General features: G+C 43.7%; 1 protein-coding gene across 1 annotated transcript in view; it reads right to left on the bottom strand.

The window, feature by feature from the left end:
• Positions 1 to 20,045, bottom strand: part of TBCE (tubulin folding cofactor E) — a 99,901-nt gene that overhangs the window by 18,952 nt on the left and 60,904 nt on the right. The window contains exons 4-5 of the mRNA XM_036277453.1: positions 7,954 to 8,133; positions 1,750 to 1,838 (exon numbers count right to left, since the gene is read on the bottom strand). Of these exons, the coding sequence (XP_036133346.1) occupies positions 1,750 to 1,838; positions 7,954 to 8,133 (269 nt within the window). The remainder of the gene's footprint in view (positions 1 to 1,749; positions 1,839 to 7,953; positions 8,134 to 20,045) is intronic.

The raw sequence follows: 20,045 nt of genomic DNA, 5'->3' as shown, positions 1-20,045 counted from the left end.
GGGGGGACCTTGGGGCCAGTGCTGAGATGTCATTCTTTCGAAGGTCACTGTGTTTACATAATGAACAGACTGCAGGAAAGCAGACAGAGCAGAAGGTACCCTGGACCAGACCAGGGCCTCCAGGGGATGCGAACTGTCAGGCCTGGGTCCCAGCAGGAAAGCGAGCTGGTGGGGGGCTGGGGGGCTGGTTCCAGAGAGGAAAGGAAGCATCCACAGCACAGTCTGGCCTGGGCCACAGCGCCCGCTGTTTGCTGAGCGGGTGTCAAGGGACTTCAAGTCCCAGACGTGTTAAATCTGAGATGACCGTAAGACACCCCAACAGGGATATCAAATGCAGGGCTGGAGAGATGAGCCTGGAAGGGGCGGGTGGGCGGTCACCCCTGGGCAGCCGCGTGAAGTGCCAGCACGGAGGCGCGGAGGGGGGCTGCGCGGAGGGGGGCTGCGCGGAGGGGGGCTGCAACCAGAGCACTGCCCACAGCTCCCTGGCTCCCCAGGTGCTGCATGAGTTTCCTTTTTCACGAAGAAAACTGGGGCGCCCAGAGGTAGGACTGCAGCTCCTGCGGATGAACAAGTGGGAACTCAGACCTGCGCAGCCTCCACCCAATCAGACGCAGGGCGCCAAGGGGGTCCCTGTGCACAGACACAGCATGCCAGAGGGTTCCATCCACATCAGCGTTGATCCCCCAGCCGATCGCAAAGCAGGTGACCACAGGCAGGTGCCAAGGGGGAAGGTCTCACGGAGACCAGGAAGGATCAGTGGACACACAGAAGGGCGGCTTCACAGCAGCCGCAGGCTGAGGGCTTTCACTTTTTTTTGTTGTTTTTGTGGGTTTTTTGTTTTGTTTTTTTTATCATCACCGGAGGACATTTGTGCATTTATATTCAGATACAGAGGGAGGAAGAAACATCAATGTGAGAGAGACACATCAACTGGCTGCCACCCACACAACCCCAACCCGGTTGGGGGACAAACTGCAACTGAGGTTCATGCCCTCAGCCAGGCCGAACCCAGGACTCTCTGGTCGCCGGCCTACGCTCTAACCGCGGAGCCAAACTGGCCGGGGTGGCTTTCATGTTTCTAAAGGGTAACACCTTAGGTGTTCATTTAAGTATCTACATAGCACCCCGAGTTTGCCTGCTGGCCACAGGCCTGAAGTGTTTCTTCTCTGGCTCCGTAAGGAAAACGACCCACGTATTTCAGTTGGGGCGGCAGGCGATGGACAGCGGGGAAGCCACCTCGAAGAGAGGCAGAGGACAAGACGACAATGGGGAAAAGCTGGGCTGAGGCACTGGAACCAGACTGCACTCAGCCACAGGGCACGGGACCCTGAAGGGACGGCTCCTCTTTCTGCCGCACAAGGCTGCCAGAGCTGGGCAGCGGCCCCAGGACCCAGGCTGGGCCTCAGCACTGGGCTCCGCCTCTGCTCTCCACTGTCCCCGCGCATCCTGGACGCTGTGTCCACAGCGCCGAACCTGGCTGTCCTGTCTGCGGGAGGTGCGGGCGATGAGCGGGGCAGGTGCCAGCCCTGCTCCCCCTTTCAAGGAGCACCATCCAGAAACCCACTCCCCTCCTTGGCCAGGCCCACCCCTGACAGCGAGGGGCCAGGGAAGGTAAACCACCAATCTGGGCAGCAACTGCCCGGGGGTCTGGGCTGCTGCTAGGAAGGAAGCCGGGACAACGGTGTGGGGCCGCGACCCTCGGTGCCCACACAAGTGTCAAGGTCAGTCGGAGCGTCACAGAAAGGATACTAGGGCACGCTGTGGCAATGCTTCCTTTGTCACCAGCACAACTCACTGCGCAGTTCCTCAGAGAGATGTTCCTCAGCTCACTCAGCTGGCTGCAGGAAACACAGAGTTCACGTGTACACAAACGGCGGGGCTTGCCACTGGCCCTTTAAAAAACTAAAAAGCATTTCAGACATATAACAAGGTACCAAAATTAACAAGTACCAGTACCCACCACCCAACTGAAGAAACAAAGCATTATACTGCCCTGGCTGGTTTGGCTCAGCGGTTAGAGCGTCGGCCCATGGACCAGGGAGTCCCGGGTTCAGTTCCCGCTAAGGGCATGTACCTCCGTTGCAGTTTGTCCCGGGCCCAGTTGGGGTCATGTGGGTGGCAACCAGTCCATGTGTCTCTCTCACTCGATGTTTCTCTCTCTCTCTTCCTCCCTCTCTCCCTCCAGCTCTATCTGAAGATGAATGCAAAAGTGTCCTCGGGTGAGGATAAAAAAAAAAAGGAAAGAAACAAAGTATCACTGAAAAGAAGAAACAAAGCATTGCAAACCTTACAAAGGCCACCGAAGTGCTTTGTCCTTCCAGAGACACACCCGCCCCTCCACACGCTCCACTCGGTGTTGAATCTGAAGCGCTTCCTAGTTCCCCTATATAGCTCACACCCTTCAAGTCAGACCATTTTGTATGCTGTGCAACTTGAGAGAGAGGGAATCCCACTGTAGGTATGCTCCTGCAGAATCCGTTCTCCATCAACAGTGTGTTGTTCAGCAGGCATTTAGCTGTATCAACAGTTTTCACTCTGAATGACCACGCTCATTTATTTATGTCTCTGCTGGCACTCAGACTCCCCCAGAAGCACCGGAGCACACCCCTGCGCGTACCTGGCGTCTCCCTGGGGACTCACCCTGGAGCGTGTTTGGGTTGCAGCTTACCAGATGCTCTTGGGAGCCAGTGTCCATGTCGAGAATCTGTGCTTTCTACTTGGTAACAGAGCCCCTGTGCTAGTGCCCAATACGGCCTAGAACACAGAATCTGGAGCCAGGCCACCTGGGTTCAAACTCCAAGTCTGCCAGTTCCCTTGCCTCAGATTCCACGCCTGCCCAATGCTATGATGCCCACTCATGTTCACAGCAGCACCACTCACAATAGCCAGAGGGTGGAAGCAACCCAAGTGCCCTCAGTGGATGAGTGGACACACAGTGTGGTCCATCCACACAACGAAAGAAGACTGTTCTGGCACCTGTGACAGCACGAGTGAGGCGGGAGGTCACTGTGCTCAGTGGAGTAAGCCAGGCACATAGGGACAAACACTGCGTGATTCCTCTTGTACTAGATCCCTGGAGGAGTCAAACTCAGGGAGACAGAAAGTAGAATGGTGGGTGCCAGGGGCTCGGAGCGGGCGTGGAGTTAGTGTTCACTGGGTGTGGCACTTCAGTGTTCAGATGAAACGGTTCTGAGGATGAATGGGAATGACGGCAGCACAACAGTGTGGTTGTACTAACACCACCGAGCTGTGCACTTTAAAATGGTTCAGATGGCCCTGGCCGATTTGGCTCAGCGGTTAGAGCGTCGACCTGCGGTCCTGAGAGACCCGGGTTCGGTTCCCGCTAAGGGCACGTACCTCGGTTGCAGTTTGTCCCCGGCCCTGGTCGGTCGTGCGGGTGGCAGCCACTCGATGTGTCCCTTTCACATCGATGTTTCTCTCTCTCTCTCTCTCTCTCTCTGTTCCTCTCTCTCCCTCCCACTCTACCTGAACAAAAAAATGGAAAAATGTCCTCGGGTGAGGATAAAAAAAAAAAAAAACAAAAATAAATAAATAAATAAAATGGTTCAGATGGGTCGCCCTGGCTGGTTTGGCTCAGCAGTTAGAGCGTCAGCCTGCGGTCCAGAGAGACCAGGTTCGGTTCCCGCTAAGGGCACGTACCTCGGTTGCAGTTTGTGCCCAGCCCTGGTTGGGTCGTGCAGGAGGCAACCACTTGATGTGTCCCTTTCATGTTGATGTTTCTCTCTCTCTCCCCCTCCCACTCTGTCTGAACAAAAAATGAAAAAATGTCCTCAGGTGAGGATAAGAAAAGATAAATAAATTAAAATAAAATAAAATGGTTCACATGGGCCTGTCCAGTGTGGCTCAGTGGTTGAGCACCATCCCCTGGACTGAGAGGTCCCAGTTCAATGCCCAGGTTGATGGCTCAATCCCCAGTAGGGGGCGTGCAGGAGGCAGCTGATCGATGTTTCACATCAATGTTTCTATCACTCTCTTCCTTCCCCTCTCTAAAAAATCAGTAAAAATGTATTTTTAAAAAAATGTTTTCTTTATTGATATTAGAGAGAGAGGAAGGGAGAGGGAGAGAGAGATAGAAACATTGATGAAAGACAACATCGATTGGCCGCCACCTGCATGCCCCCCACTGGGAATTGGGCCCACAACCTGGGCATGTGCCCTGACTGGGAATCGAACCAATGACCTCTTAGTGCATGGGTCAATGCTCAACCACTGAGCCACACAGGCTGGGCAATAAAAACGTATTTTTTAAAAAAATAAAATTTTGTGTTATGTGCATTTTACAATTTTTAAAAATGCTATGATAATTCAATAAGTTAGTATTTGTGAAACTCTTAAAATACTGTGTGACGCACAGTAAGTTATTTTGTAAGCACTTATATCAGTAAACATCAAACTGGCACCCTGTAGAAACAGAGATAACGAGCAAGGCACGAGCTATTCCAGTGTCAGAAACCGGGGCCAGGCAGCTGCAGCGAAGCTCCAGGCAGAGGCTCCCAAACCTCCTCAGTTCGTGGGGCCCTTGGTGTTTCAGTCATTTTTTCACAGTGACCCAAGGCCAAAATAACAAAAAGCCTAACCATTCCATTTAGTAAGTACTTAAGGCCAAACAACTTAGTAAGTATGTGTGTCCTAGCAACTCCGTGTCTGTGGGCACCGAACACATGACTTCCCAACCTGGGCACCAGCCTGCTGCCACCACCTGCACTTCCTGCTCCAGGACGAGTCTCAGGAGATGCTTGCTCTTCAGCACAGCCACCGACCGCCAAAAGCCCAACTTTGCAGGAATAGGATAGGAAGAAATGATAGAAAGAGCATGAAATTAACCCAGCTCAAACTAGACATCTGCAGTGTCCAGCAGATGTCACTGTTTCTCTCTACAATTCAACATACCCTGCAGTGCACAAGTGGTCCACTGCAGTGCCAGGAGCACCAGGCACAAACTTAGAGACTACAGTCTCAGTGCAGATGTCACCCCAGAGCCATGGCCATCGCCACAAGGCATCACACACATGGTTTCCATTTGGTTTTAATTCCTTTATCGTAAGTCTTTTCTTAGAGCTACATCAGCTGAATATTACCAGGAGCTAACACATGGAGTAGAGGGTCCATCCCTAATGATGAGGACGACCATCCTCTGTACCAGCTCACTTGTTCCTCATAGCTGCTCCAAGAGCTCAGGAACCTCTGCTCTGACTTGTGTCAGCTGGGAAGCGGCTTTGCTGACACCTGGACCCAGCTGACTTACTTAAATGTTGGGTCCCTTCCAAGAATTAACTAGCTAATTATTGAACACAGTAATATTCAAGTAGTAGGGTCATTCACCAGAAAAATTCATGAATTAGGCAGTTATTCATAAACTAGGGAAGGACAATGTGTTTGCAATTTGTTGCTAGTCACTGAAAGAGATTAACCAATAAGGGGTAAAAAAGTGCCTCTTTTGGAGTAAAAGATACTTAAATATTTACATCTTAAATGGAAAAAATAAAGCAATGAACTCTAACCCTAAGAAACAGAACAAAGAGCAAAAACCATTCATGACAATTATCTCTGACTTCTTTTGTTCAATTTATATTTTCTAAATTCTCAACAATGTATATTGTTTTGTAATTAATAATCAAGTTGTCATTTTATTTTTATTTTCTTCAATATGTTTTTATTGATTTTAGAGGGAGAGGAAGAAAAAGAGAGAAACATCAGTGTGAGAGAGAAACATCAAGACAGGGATCAAACCTGCAACCCAGGTATGTACCTTGACCAAGAATCAAACCGCGACCTTTAGGTGGGGACGACGCTCAACCAACCGAGCCACACTGGCCAGGGCAAGTTGTTGCCATTTTGAAATCTTGTTTTATTGATTTTTTTTTTTTTTAATGCTGGTCATCTATACTGAAAAGCAGAGCTACGGAAAAATGAATTTATCCTTCCACATTGTCCCTATATACACTTTAAATTCTGCATTATGTTAAATCTTTTTTTTTTTTTTTTTTTATCCTCACCCAAGGACATTTTTCCATTTTTTGTTCAGGTAGAGTGGGGGAGAGAGAGAGGAACAGAGAGAGAGAGAGAAATATCGATGTGAAAGGGACACATCGAGTGGCTGCCACCCGCACAACCAACCAGGGCCAGGGACAAACTGCAACCGAAGTACATGCCCTTAGCGGGAACCGAACCCAGGTCTCTCAGGACCGCAGGCCGACGCTCTAACCGCTGAGCCAAACTGGCCAGGGCTGTTAAATCTTAATTACAGAAACAAGAAGGTAACAAAGAACTTGACATTAACAAAACCACAATTTAACTCTTTTATTCTAGAAACAAAGTTAAGACTGCAGGCCTGCACCAAGAAGCTACATGTCCACTCCCCACAGGGGCCATCAGGAGTCACTACTAGGATGCTTCATCTGGGTCAGGCCAAACCGCAGCACTGACCATTGCTAAACCTGAACAACCTGGAAGGTTCTCGTGCTGCTGAGCTTCCGTGTGAACGTCAGCTTCCGCGCTCCCTGACTCAGCTCCAGAATGAGCAGTGGGCCTCTGAAGAGAATCAGTGCAGAGTTTCAGAGAACAGAGGCTGTTCAGACTCAGGAGTTTTCAATGTGTTATTTCATGCCTGTGAGACTGCTACATAATAATTTGGGGCACTTAAAGGAAGAGCCCAGAGTATTCTGACTCAGTAGGTCTGGGATGGGACCCAGGTGATAAGGGTGTGCAGCTACATGGCACAGGCAAAATGCATACTTCTGTCTCCATTTTAGGTATCAACCACCTAGAAATATCACCACAAAATAGAAAAGAACCAAAGTTTCAACCTGATATTGTTGTAACTAGCCCAGTTACTAATTAACAGGAAAGAAGCAAAGCGAAGGCCAAATACATGCATGTCCCGTTAAGTCAGGGTGACATAGGAAAGATACTTGCCTGTCAGTCACACCTGGAAACAGGTCATTGGCCAGAATAGGCGTGGCCACTGCAGCGTGGGAAGATTTGATATTTAAGGCCTGAGCAGAGGAGTTCCTGCTCCTGCTGCTCACACCTGACTCCTGGCTTGCCTCCCGCACTCTGCAATCACCCACACGAACCCACACGAACCCACAGCCATGTGGACCCCACACAATGGACTGACGCACAGGAACTAGCCTGGTGCTACACAAGACCCAGCTCCACCATGGAAGGAAACTCTGGACACTGGTTATGCTTCTATCTCTGCTGAATCCCCAGCTACACCTCTTCCAGGACTGGTTTAAGGAAAATAAACTTTGCAAACTCAGGGATGTGATTCTACTCAAATAAAGCTTTCTATCATATATTATCCTTCCATGGGGGCCTCTGGAAATGCTTATTCCTGCGGCACCCCAAGAACCCCATTCTCACTAGCAACAGAGAAGGGCAACCCATCCTTTTCTCCAATAACAAACCCTGATTACTTAATAGTCAATACAAGATAGTATGGTATAAATATTAATGATGGGCAAATACTAATAATGGGCAAATCAATCTTTTAATTTCAATCTAGAAAAGTCCAAAGCCTGGCCAGTGTGGCTCAGTGGCTGAGCATCGCCCATGCACCAAGAGGTTCCCAATTTGATTCCCGGTCACGGCACACGCCCAGGTTGTGGGACAAATCCCCAGTGGGGGACATGCAGGAGGCGGCCAATCGATATTCTCTCTCATCAATGCTTCTCTCTCTCTCTCCCTTCCTCTCTCTGTAAAAATTAATAAAGAAAAAAATTTTTTTAAAGAAAAAGAAATGTCCAACAACCCCGAGTTAAGTAAGGATTTTAATTTTCTTGATCCTTGAATTCCTGTGATTTCAATTTGCTGTTTGTGCAGAAAACACAGACCGGTCAGGGAGTCAAGTTCTGAGTGCAGACATGAACTTCTTCCTGAACACGAATGGGACCGCAAGTCAGCTTCTCCATGATCAGTTCCACTCACCTCTGCTTCTTTATAACAGAGTCAAAACCAATAGTTTCCACAGGTTTTTTTCCAATTGTGACAATTTCCTTTTTTCCACATTCCTCTGGTCCATCTTCGTAGCGATTCCTCAGTGCAGTGAGAAAGTCCACTCCAAAGCTGACTTTGCTCGGACGAATGAAGGATCCTCCTGTGGGGTGGCTAGAAAGGAGAGAAATGGAACAGTAAATATCCACGGAGGCATTTAAACAGATGATACATGTGAAATTCCTTATAAACTGTCACTGTCACAAATGTAACTATCTGCATTTATAAATGTATTTACAAATATATTAGCAAATAAAAGCAATTATATAATTTTAAAAAGAAAACATATATATTATCCACCAAGAATGGCCATACATGCAGTGTTCTGAAGTATTTCAAAATTTTCTGTATGATGAAAAATAAAACTCAGCATAAAGGGCAAAATAATATACTAAAAAAGTATATAATTGATATGATTATGACTGATCATAAAGGATTGTGAGCTTATGCAAATAAGTAAAATCCCAATAATATTAAACAGACAAAGAATATGGACAGATAATTCACATAAGAGTAAACACAAGTATTAAATCATGAGGGAAAGTTTTATCTTGCTAATGATTAAGAAATGCAAATCCAAATAATGAAACTATTTTCAACAAAACACAAAAAAATGAAGAAAACTTTTAAACCTTAAAGATTGCAAGGTTGGGTTTGTTTTGATTATATCATTAGACTCCTGGGAATTTATCAGCAGGCAATAATTTTAAAATAAAAACAAAACTGCATTTATAAAGATTGCATATAATAACATCTAATTGTAATTGAGGAACTCTAAAAATCATTAAAAATGCCCAGCACAACAGAAAATACCAAGTAAACCAAATAGATAGATTAAAAATTCTAGCTGTGCCCTGGCCAGTGTGGCTCAGTTGGTTGGGCATCGTCCCATATACCGAAAGTTGCTGGTTGGATTCCCGGTTGGGGCACAGGCCCGGGTTCAAGGCTTGCTCCCCCAAAGCTGCCCCAAGGTCAGGAGGCACTCTCACGTCACTGTTTCTCTTTCTCTCTCCCTCCTCCCTTCCTCTCTCTACAAATCAATAATAAAAAATAATAAAAATTCTAGCTGTATTAATAAAATTTCAAAATGTTGAGATTTCTAAAAACTGAACCAAATTATACATGATACAACTACAGAATCGTATTTGCAGATGAATAATGAGTGGATAAGAACTGAAAACATTTGGACTTCCGGTCAGGATGGTGGGTAGGTAAACACAGTATCGCGTCCTCCCACAACCACATCAAAGTTACAACTAAACTAAAAAACAACCATCATTCAAAACCACATGAAATCGAGCTGAATGGAAGTCCTACGACTACAGAATTAAAGCAGCAGCCACATCCAGACTGGTAGGAGGGGCGGAGGCGGACGGGCTGGCCCCACACCCACGTGTGGTGGATAAAAATCAGGAGGACACCTGGGCTGGGAAGGTCCTCCCTGAGGACTGAGGGGTCCCCGTCCCACACCAGGCGCCCCACTCAGGGTTCCAGTGCCAGGAAGAGAATCCCCATTACTTCTGGATGTAAAACCAGCGGGAACTGAGGCTCAGGGAGGTGAGGCTGCTGGAGCCCCAGGCAGCTCCTCTTAAAGGGCCCACACATGGACTTATCAGACTCACTCCCTCTAAGCTTGGAGGGGAGGCAGCTCGAGGGGCACCAGAGATGCTACAGGGAAGAACTGAGCTGTTTGGCACTGGAGCAAGGGCTGGAGAGGGGGCTTTCTCCAGGACAAACGTGCTGTCAGAGGCCTTTGATCCTTTGGTGAGCCCTTTCCTGGGGTGGCAGACAGCCACCATATCAGGGACTCCAGCAACCTGGCTCACACTGGTAGCCCCGCCCTGGTGATTCCCTGAGGCCCGGCCCCACCCAACTTTCAGGCCCACCCAAACTGTTGCCAGTTGCTTAACCATAACATTGGCCTGTCTTGAATCCTGCTTCAGGTTTTCCTAAATTCTTTCAAACAAGCAGCATCTGGTCTCAGCTAGTCCCATACCTCTCGTTAAGTAATACATAGAAATGATCACAGGGAGGCAGCCAAAATGAGGAGACAAAGAGACAGGTCCCAAATGAAAGAATAGAAAAAATCCCCAGGAAAAGAACTAAGGAAAATGGAGACAAGCAACCTAACAAATATTGAGTTCAAAATACTGCTTATAAGAATGCTCAATAAACTTAGTAAGAACCTCAGCAAACTTAGTGAGGGCCTCAAGAGCATAAAAAAGGACCAGTCAGAAATGAAGGAGGCATTAACTGAAATAAAGAATGATTTGCACATATTCAATAGTAGAGTAGGTAAAGCCAAGGAACAAACTATCGTTTTGGATTCTAAGGAAGTAAAAAACACCCCATCAGAACAGGAAAAAGAAAAAAGAATCCAAAAAAATGAGGATAGTATTAGGAGCCTCTGGGACAACTTCAAGCGTGCCAACATTCGCATCTTGCGGGTGCCAGAAGGAGAAGAGAGAGAACAAGAAATCGAAAACCTATTTGAAACAATAATAGCAGAAAACATCCCTAACTTGGTGAAGGAAACAGACATACAAGTCCAGGAAGCACAGAGAGTCCCAAACATGATGAGCCCCAAGAGGCCCACACCAAGACACATCATCATCAAAATACAAAAGGTTCAAGACAAAGAGAGAATCTTAAAAGCACCAAGAGAAAAGCAGATAATTACCTACAAGGGAGTTCCCATAAGACTGTCAGCTGATTTCTCAAAAGAAACTTTGCAGGCCAGAAGAGAGTGGCAAGAAATATTGAGTGATGAAAAGCAACAACCTACAACCGAGATTACTCTATCCTGCAAAGCTGTCATTTAGAATCGATGGCCATAGAAATAGTTTCCCAGACAAGAAGAAGTTAAAGGAGATCATCACCACCAAACCATTATTATATGAAATGATGAAGGGTCTTTTTGAAGAAAAAGATAAAATATATGAAGAAACAAAATGGCAATGAATACATATCTATCAACAATAGAATCTACAAACAAAATGAACAGGCAGAACAGAAACATTCTCATAGATACAGAGAACATTTTGATGGTTGAAAGATGGGAGGGGGTTTGGGGAAATGGGTGAAAAAGGTGAAGGGATTAAGAAGTACAAATTGGTTGCTAGACAAACCTCAAAGGGAAGGGGGTTGAGGGGTGGGAAGAAATAAACCAAAGAACTTATATGCATAACCAATGGACACAGACAACAGTGTGGGGAAAGGCAGGAGGGGGGTGGGAGTGGGGAGGAGGGAGTCAATGGGGGAAAAATGAGGAACATCTGTAATACATTCAACAATATAGATCAAAAAATAAAAATAAAAAATAAAATAAAATCAATGAAGAAAAAAAATTTTTTTTAAAGATAGAGGGTAGCCCAGCCAGTATGACTCAGTGGATTGAGGGTCATCCCATGGACTGAGAGGTCCCAGTTTGATTCCCGGTCAGGGCACATGCCCGGGTTGTGGGCTCAATCCCCTATAGGGGGTGTGCAGGAGGCAACCAACTGATGTTTCTCTCTCACGTCAATATTTCTCTCCCTTCCTCTCTCTAAAAAAAAACATATTTTTTTTTTAAAAACCACAGGGAAGGAGTGCCCGGCTAGCTCAATCGATAGAGCATGAGACTCTGAAAAAACCACAGGGTAGCTGATTAAATAAGAAAATAAGACCTATATACTTGCTGTCTACAAGAGATCCACCTCATAACAAAAGACTCACGGGATGAAAGTGAAGAGATGAGAAATAATTTTCCAGGGAAATAAAAACAAACAAACAAACAGGCTGATGTAGCAATACTCATATCTGACAAGATAGACTTCAAAATGAAAGCCATAATAAGAGACAAAGTTTGTCCCCGGCCCTGGTTGGCCACACGTGTGATAGCCACTCGATGTGTCCCTTTCACGTCGATGTTTCTCTCTCTCTCTCTCACACTTTATCTGAACCAAAAATGGAGAAAGGTCCTCGGGTGAGGATAAAAAAAAAGAGAGAGAGAGGGAGAGACAAAGAAGGTCACCACATAATATTAAAATGATCAATCCAACAAGAGGATATAACCCTAATAAACATATATACACCAAATATAGGAGCACCTAAAAGGAAACTTCTGGAGGAATTCAAGGGAGAAATAAACAGTAATACAATCATAATACGGGATCTTAACAACCCTCTGATATCACTGGATATATCTTCTAGACAAAAAATTAATAAAGAAACAGAGACTCTTAACAATGATCTAGATCAGCTGAATTTAATTAACATTTACAGAACAATTTACCCCAAAGAGGCACAACATACATTCTTCTCAAGTGCATTCAGTTCATTCTCAAAAATAGACCACATGTTAGGACACAAATGAAGTCTCTAAAACTTCAAGAAGATTGAATTCATATCAAGCATATACTTGGATCACAATGGAATGAAACTAGAAATCAATTACAATAAAAACATACAAAAACATTAGAAAACATGGAGGCTACATAGCATGTTATTAAACAATGAGACAAACGAAACCAAGAAAGAAACAAAAACGTCCTGGAAACTAATGAAAATTAACATGCAACTCAAAATCTATGGCACACAGCAAAAGCAGTCCTGAGAGAGAAGTTCATAGCACTACAGGACTATTACAAGAAGCAAGAAAAATTTCTAATAGACTGTGTAACCCTACACCTTAAAGATTTAGAAAGAGAACAAAAAGAAAAACCCAGAGATTCCAAAATGGCGGTAGAGTGAATGGAAGCTACACAGACCATCTCCCAGGACCAGACTGGAATTACAACTAAAATAAAGACAAATCGTAGGGGAAAAGCAACAGAAAAGCAGCTTGCGAGGATCATATAACGAGGGACACTGATTCAATCCGGGTAGGATTGCGGACGCACAAGAGGGGGGCTGGGAGTCCACGGACAGCAGTGGACTTAGCTGTGAGCAGCGCTGTCAGGGTTACATTCCCAAGCAGCTCCACAGCGCAGAGCTGGGACAGACGCTAAAATAGCCACAGCCACTCATCTTGGGCTCCAGCAGAGGGAGGGCAGACTGGACTGGAACTGTGTGGGTACACTCGGGATCTGGAGAGCAATCAGAGCTTTTGCTGAGTTGCAGCCACGCAGGACGGTGGCCATCTTACTCCTTCCCAGGGATCTGGGAAGAGGCCGCAGTCCCTCCCTCAGAGATTCAACCCCACACAATGGGCCATTGAAATGCAAATTGAGGATCATTAACAACCAGCATTTGCCCTGCCCTGGGGAAATCCTGATGGAGTTTTTCATTCAGGTGAGAACCCAAAGCTCTTCAAGCAACCACTATTGATAGCCTCCAGGCAAAAAGCTAGAGGATAACTGAAACATTCCTATGTTGGCAACTCTAACCAGGAAAGTAAGACTGACAGTGGTGTTTAACGTGGGTCCTCCCTCGCTCATGCAAACCCAGGAGAGGGAGCCACAAACAGCAGAACACCAACACCCAGAGGGAAAATTGGGCAGGCTCCAAAGCCCACTGTGATAGCAAATATGGTGAAACAAATAAACAAAAGCCAAATGAAAGAACAAGAGACCTCTACAAAAGATGAGATAAATGTGGAGCAGTTAAGCAAGTTAACTGAGCTAAAATTCAGAGCCATGATCTTGAGGAAACTCAACAGCATGAGTATGGACATATAGATGCTGAAAATCAAACAACTGGAAATTAAAAATCACCAGGAAGAAATTAAGAATGACATATCAGAAATAAAGAACACATTGGAAGGTCTAAACAGCAGAGTAGAAGAAGTTGAGGTCGGATCAGTGAATTAGAAGACAGGGTAGAAAAAAATCAACCAATCAGAAAACCAAAAGGAAAAAACAGGAAGACAGCTTAAGAGAACAGTGGGACAACTGGAAACATAATAATATTCGCATCATAGGAGTCCCTGAAGAGGAAGAAAATGAGCAAAGGTTAGAGAATATATTCGAAAAAATAGAGACAGAAAACTTCCCTAATTTAGTGAAGGAAGAAGGTATTCAAGTTCAATAAGCACAGAGAGCTCCATGTAAGAAGAACCCAAACAGGCTCATACCAAAACACATAGTAATCAAAATGCCAAAAATTAAAGACAAAGAGAGAATCCTAAAAGCAGCAAGAGATAAGAAACAGGTTACCTACAAAGGAACCCCCATAAGGCTATCAGCTGACTTCTCACAAGAAGCACTACAGGACAGAAGGGAAAGGCATGATGTAATCAAGGTCATGAAAAACAAGGATCTGAATCCAAGACTACTCTACCAGCAAGGCTGCCATTCAAAATAGAAGGTAAAATAAAGAGCTTCCCAGAAAAAAAAAAAAAGCTAAGGGAATACATTAGCACCAAACCAGCACTGCACGAAATGTTAAAAGGACTGGAAATAAGGAAGTGAAACTGTCCTTATTCGCAGATGGCATGATACTATATGTAGAAAACCCCAAAGACTCCATCAAAAATTTACTAGATTTAATAAATGAATTTGGCAAAGTAGCAGGATACAAAATTAATGTCAAGAAATCAATGGCATTCTTATACACCAATGATGAACTCAAGAAAGAGAAACTGAAAATACAATCCCATTTACCATTGCGGCAAAAAAATACCTAGGAATAAACTTAACCAAAGCAATAAAGGACCTATTCGCAGAACTACAGGTCATTGAAAAAAGAAATAGAGGAAGATATAAAAAAGTGGAAGCACATACCCTGTTCATGGATTGGAAGAATTAACATCATTAAAATGTCCATATTGCCCAAAGCAATCTATAGATTCAATGCAATCCCCATCAAAATACCAATGGCATACTTCACAGAATTAGAACAAGTACTTCAAAAGTTCATATGGAACCAAAAATGACCTCGAATAGCCACAGCAATCTTGAAAAGGAAGAACAAAGTTGGAGGGATCACATTACCAGATTTCAAGTTATACTACAAAGCCACTGTAATCAAAACAGCCTGGTACTGGCACAAGAACAGGCATACAGACCAGTGGAACAGAACAGAGAACCCAGAAATGGACCCAAGGCAATATGCTTAATTAATATTTGACAAGGTGGCAAGAGCATACAGTGGAGTAAGGACAGCCTCTTTAATAAATGGTGCTGGGAAAATTGGACAGCTACATGCAGAAAAATGAAACTAGACCATCAACTTACACCTTACACAAGAATCAACTCAAAATGGATAAAAGACTTAAATGTGACTCATGAATCCATAAAAATCCTAGAAGAAACTGTAAGCAACAAAATTTCAGACATCATACGCAGCAGAATTTTCACTGATATTTCACCTAAGGCAATAGAAACAAAGGAGAAAATGAACACATGGGACTACATCAAACTCAAAAGCTTCTGCACAGCGAAAGATACAATCATCAAAATGGAAAGGCTACTCACTGTATGGAAGAGCATAATTGCCAATGATATATCAGATAAGGGGTTAATTTCCAATATATATAGAGTACTCATACAACTCCACAAAAGGAAGACAAAGAACCCAATTAAAAAATGGGCAGAGGATCTAAATAGACACCTCTCCAAACAGGACATACAAATGGCTAACAGACATATGAAGAAATGCTCATCATCACTAATCATCAGGGAGATGCAAATTAAAACAACAATGAGATATCACCTCACACCTGTCAGAATGGCCTCCATCAACAAATCATCAAACAACAAGTGTTGGCGAGGGTGTGGAGAAAAGGGGACTCTAATACACTGCTGGTGGGAATGCAGACTGGTGCAGCCACTATGGAAAACACTATGGTGTTACCTCAAACAATTAAAAATTGAACTTCCATTTGACCCAGTGATCCCACTTCTAGGAATATACCCTAAGAAGCCTGAAACACCAATCAGAAAGAATATATGTACCCCCAAGTTCACAGCAGCACTATTTACAATAGCTAAGATCTGGAAACAGCCCAAGTGTCCATCAGTAGACGAATGGATCAAAAAGCTGTGGTACATATACACAATGGAGTACAACACAGCTGTAAGAAAGATCTCTTATCCTTTGAGGCTACATGGAGGGACCTGAAAAGTATCATCCTAAGTGAAACAAGCCAAACAGAGAAAGACAAGTATCATATGATCTTACTTATTTGTGGAATATAATGAACAGAACAGTCTGAGGAATGGGGTAGTCCCAGAGACGTGGAAATGGGGTACAGCCTGACAATCCCCAGAAGAGAGGGTGGTGGGGGAGAGATAAACCACAGAACTTATATGCAGCCCTGGCCAGTTTGGCTCAGCGGTTAGAGTGTCGGCCTGTGGTCCCCAGAGACCCCGGGTTCGGTTCCCGCTAAGGGCATGTACCTCAGTTGCAGTTTGTCTCCGGCCTTGGTTGGGTTGTGTGGGTGGCAACTACTTGATGTGTCCCTTTTACATCGATGTTTCTCTCTCTCTCCCCTCCCCCCCTACTCTATCTGAACAAAATATCCAAAAATGTCCTCGGGTGAGGACCAAAAAAAAGAAAGAAAACGAGAACTTATATGCATGTATGCATGAACAGTGGACATGGACAACAAACTGGGGATAGGGCAGGGAGAGAGGGGGAGGGGGGAATCAGTGGGGGGAACAGGAGAAACATCTGTAACAAAAATTAATTAATAAAAGCCCTGGCCGGTTTGGCTCAGCGGTTAGAGCGTCGGCCTGCGGTCCGGAGAGACCCGGGTTCGGTTCCAGCTAAGGGCACGTTCGGTTGCAGTTTGTCCCCGGCCCTGGTTGGTCGTGCGGGTGGCAGCCACTCGATGTGTCCCTTCACATCGATGTTTCTCTCTCTCTCTCTCTTCCTCTCTCTCCCTCCCACTCTATCTGTACAAAAAATGGAAAAATATCCTCGGGTGAGGATTAAAAAAAAAAAAAAAATTAATTAATAAAAAAAAAGAAAAACCGTAAAGACTCCATCAAAAATCTACTAGACTTAATAAATGAATTTGGCAAAGTAGCAGGATACAAAATTAATGTCAAGAAATCGACGGCATTCTTATACACCAATGATGAACTCACAGAAAGAGAAACTAAAAAAACAATCCCATTTACCATCGTGGCAAAGAAATTAAGATACCTAGGAATAAACTTAAAAAAAGAAGTGAAGGACCTATTTGTAGAAAACTACAGGACATTGAAAAAAGAAATAGAGGAAGATATGAAAAAGTAGAAGCACATACCTTGTTCATGGATTGGAAGAATTAACATCATTAAAATGTCCATATCACCCAAAGCAATCTATAGATTCAATGCAATCCCCATCGAAATACCCATGAAATACCAACGAAATATTTCACAGAACTAGAACAAATACTTCAAAAGTTCACGTGGAACCAAAAAAGACCCCAAATAGCAACAGCAATCTTCAAAAAGAAGGACAAAGCAGATGGGGATTACAATACCAGATATCAGGTTGTATTATAAAGTGACTGTAATCAAAACAGCCTGGTACTGGCACAAGAACAGGCATATAGACCAGTGGAACAAAATAGAGAACTCAGAAATGGACCCAAGGCAATATGCTCAATTAATATGCTCAATTAATAAAGGAGGCAAGAGCATACAGTAAAGACAGCCTCTCTAATAAATGGTGCTGGGAAAATTGGACAGCTACATGCAAAAAAATGAAACTAGACCATCAACTTACACCATACACAAAAATAAACTCAAAATGGATAAAAGACTTAAATGTGACCCGTCAATCCATAAAAATTCTAGAAGAAAATGTAGGCAACAAAATTTTGGACATCATATGCAGCGGAATTTTCACTGATACATCACCTAAGGCAATAGAAACAAAGGAAAAAATGAACACATGGAACTACATCAAACTAAAAAAATTCTGCACAGCAAAAGAAACAGCCATCAAAATGGAAAGGCGAACATCATTACCAATGACACATCAGATAAGGGGTTAATTTCCAAAATATATAGAATACTCATACAACACAACAAAACAAAGACAAAGAACCCAATTAAAAAATGGGCAGAGGAGCTGAATAGACACCTCTCCAAACAGGACATACAAATGTCCAAGAAACATATGAAGAAATGCTCAACATCACTAATCATCAGGGAGATGCAAATTAAAACAACAATGAGATATCACCTCACACCTGTCAGAATGGATGCCATCAACAAATCATCAAACAACAAGTGTTGGCGAGGGTGTGGAGAAAAGGGGACTCTAGTATACTGCTGGTGGGAATGCAGACTGGTGCAGCCACTATGGAAAACACTATGGTGTTACCTCAAACAATTAAAAACTGAACTTCCGCCCTGGCCGGTTTGGCTCAGCGGTTAAAGCATCGGCCTGTGGTCCGGAGAGACCCGGGTTCGGTTCCCGCTAAGGGCATGTACCTCGGTTGCAGTTTGTCCCCGGCCCTGGTTGGTTGTGCAGGTGGCAGCCACTCGATGTGTCCCTTTCACATCGATGTTTCTCTCTCTCTCTCTCTTCCTCTCTCTCCCTCCCGCTCTATCTGTACAAAAAATGGAAAAATGTCCTCGGGTGAGGATAAAAAAACTTAAAAAAGAAAAAAAACAAACTGAACTTCCATTTGATCCAGTGATCCCACTTCTAGGAATATACCCTAAGAAGCCTGAAACACCAATCAGAAAGAATATATGTACCCCCATGTTCACAGCAGCACTATTTACAATAGCTAAGATCTGGAAACAGCCCAAGTGTCCATCAGTAGACGAATGGATCAAAAAGCTGTGGTACATATACACAATGGAGTACTATGCAGCTGTAAAAAAAGAAAGATCTATTATCCTTTGAGATGACATGGAGGGACCTGGAAAGTATTATCCTAAGTGAAACAAGCCAAGCAGAGAAAGACAAATACCACATGATCTCACTTATTTATGGAATATAATGAACATAACAGTGTGAGGAATAGCACAGACTCAGAAACATGGAAGTAGCGTACAGAGTGACAATCTCCAGAAGAAGAGGTGGGGGGAGAGATAAATCACAGAACTTATATGCATGTATACATAACCAATGGACATGGACAACAAAGCTGGGGATGGGGAGGAGGGTGTCAATGGGGTAAAAAAGGAGAAACATCTGTAACAAAAATAAAATTAAAATAAATAAATAAATAAATAAATAAATAAATGAAATGAAATGAAATGAAATATCATGCCCTGGCCGGTTTGGCTCAGCAGTTGGAGCATTGGCCTGCGGACCAGAGAGTCCCAGGTTTGGTTCCTGCTAGGGGCATATACCAATAAATAAATAAATAAATAAAATGAAATATCGTACACATGGTATGGTAGTATATAGAGGGAACCCTGAAGAGTCCACCAAAAATCTATTAAAATTGATAAATAAATTCATTAAAAAAGCAGAATACAAAATTAATATTCAGAAATAGGTTGCATTTCTATAAGCCTGAGAAATTAAGAAAACAATGCCCTTCACAATTACATCAAAAAGAATAAAATATCTAAGAATAAATTTAACCAAGGAGGTAAAACACCAGTACTAGGAAAACTGTAAGACACTGAAGAAATTGAAGATACAGATAAATTGAAGCATACACATACATGTTCATAGATAAAAAGAATGAACATCATTAAAATGTACATACTACCCAAAGCAATATACAGATTTAACACAATCCCTATCAAAATATCAATGGCATTTCACAGAACTAGAACAATCCTAAATTTTACATGGAACATAAGGGACCCCAATAGCCAAGGCAATCTTGAAAAAGAAGAACAAAATTAGAGTTATCACCCTACTTAATATTGAACTATACTACAAGGCTACAGTAATCAAAACAGCATGGAACTGGCACATGAACAGACACACAGACCAATGGAACAGAACAGAAATAAACCCACACTTATGTGGGCAATTAATATTTGACAAAGGAGGCAAGAATACACAGATAAAGACAGACTCTTCAATAAATAGTGTTAGGAAAGTTGGACAGATAGATATATGCAAAAAAATGAAACTAGACCATCTCCTTACACCATATATAAAAATAAACTCAAAATGGATTAGACTTAAATGTT

This window comes from Molossus molossus, unplaced genomic scaffold (genome assembly GCF_014108415.1).
Source record: "Molossus molossus isolate mMolMol1 unplaced genomic scaffold, mMolMol1.p scaffold_m16_p_23, whole genome shotgun sequence".
Classification (NCBI taxonomy): Eukaryota; Metazoa; Chordata; class Mammalia; order Chiroptera; family Molossidae; genus Molossus; species Molossus molossus.
The sequence above is the reverse complement of the archived record's forward strand: the minus strand, read 5'-3'. Positions and strand labels throughout refer to the sequence as shown.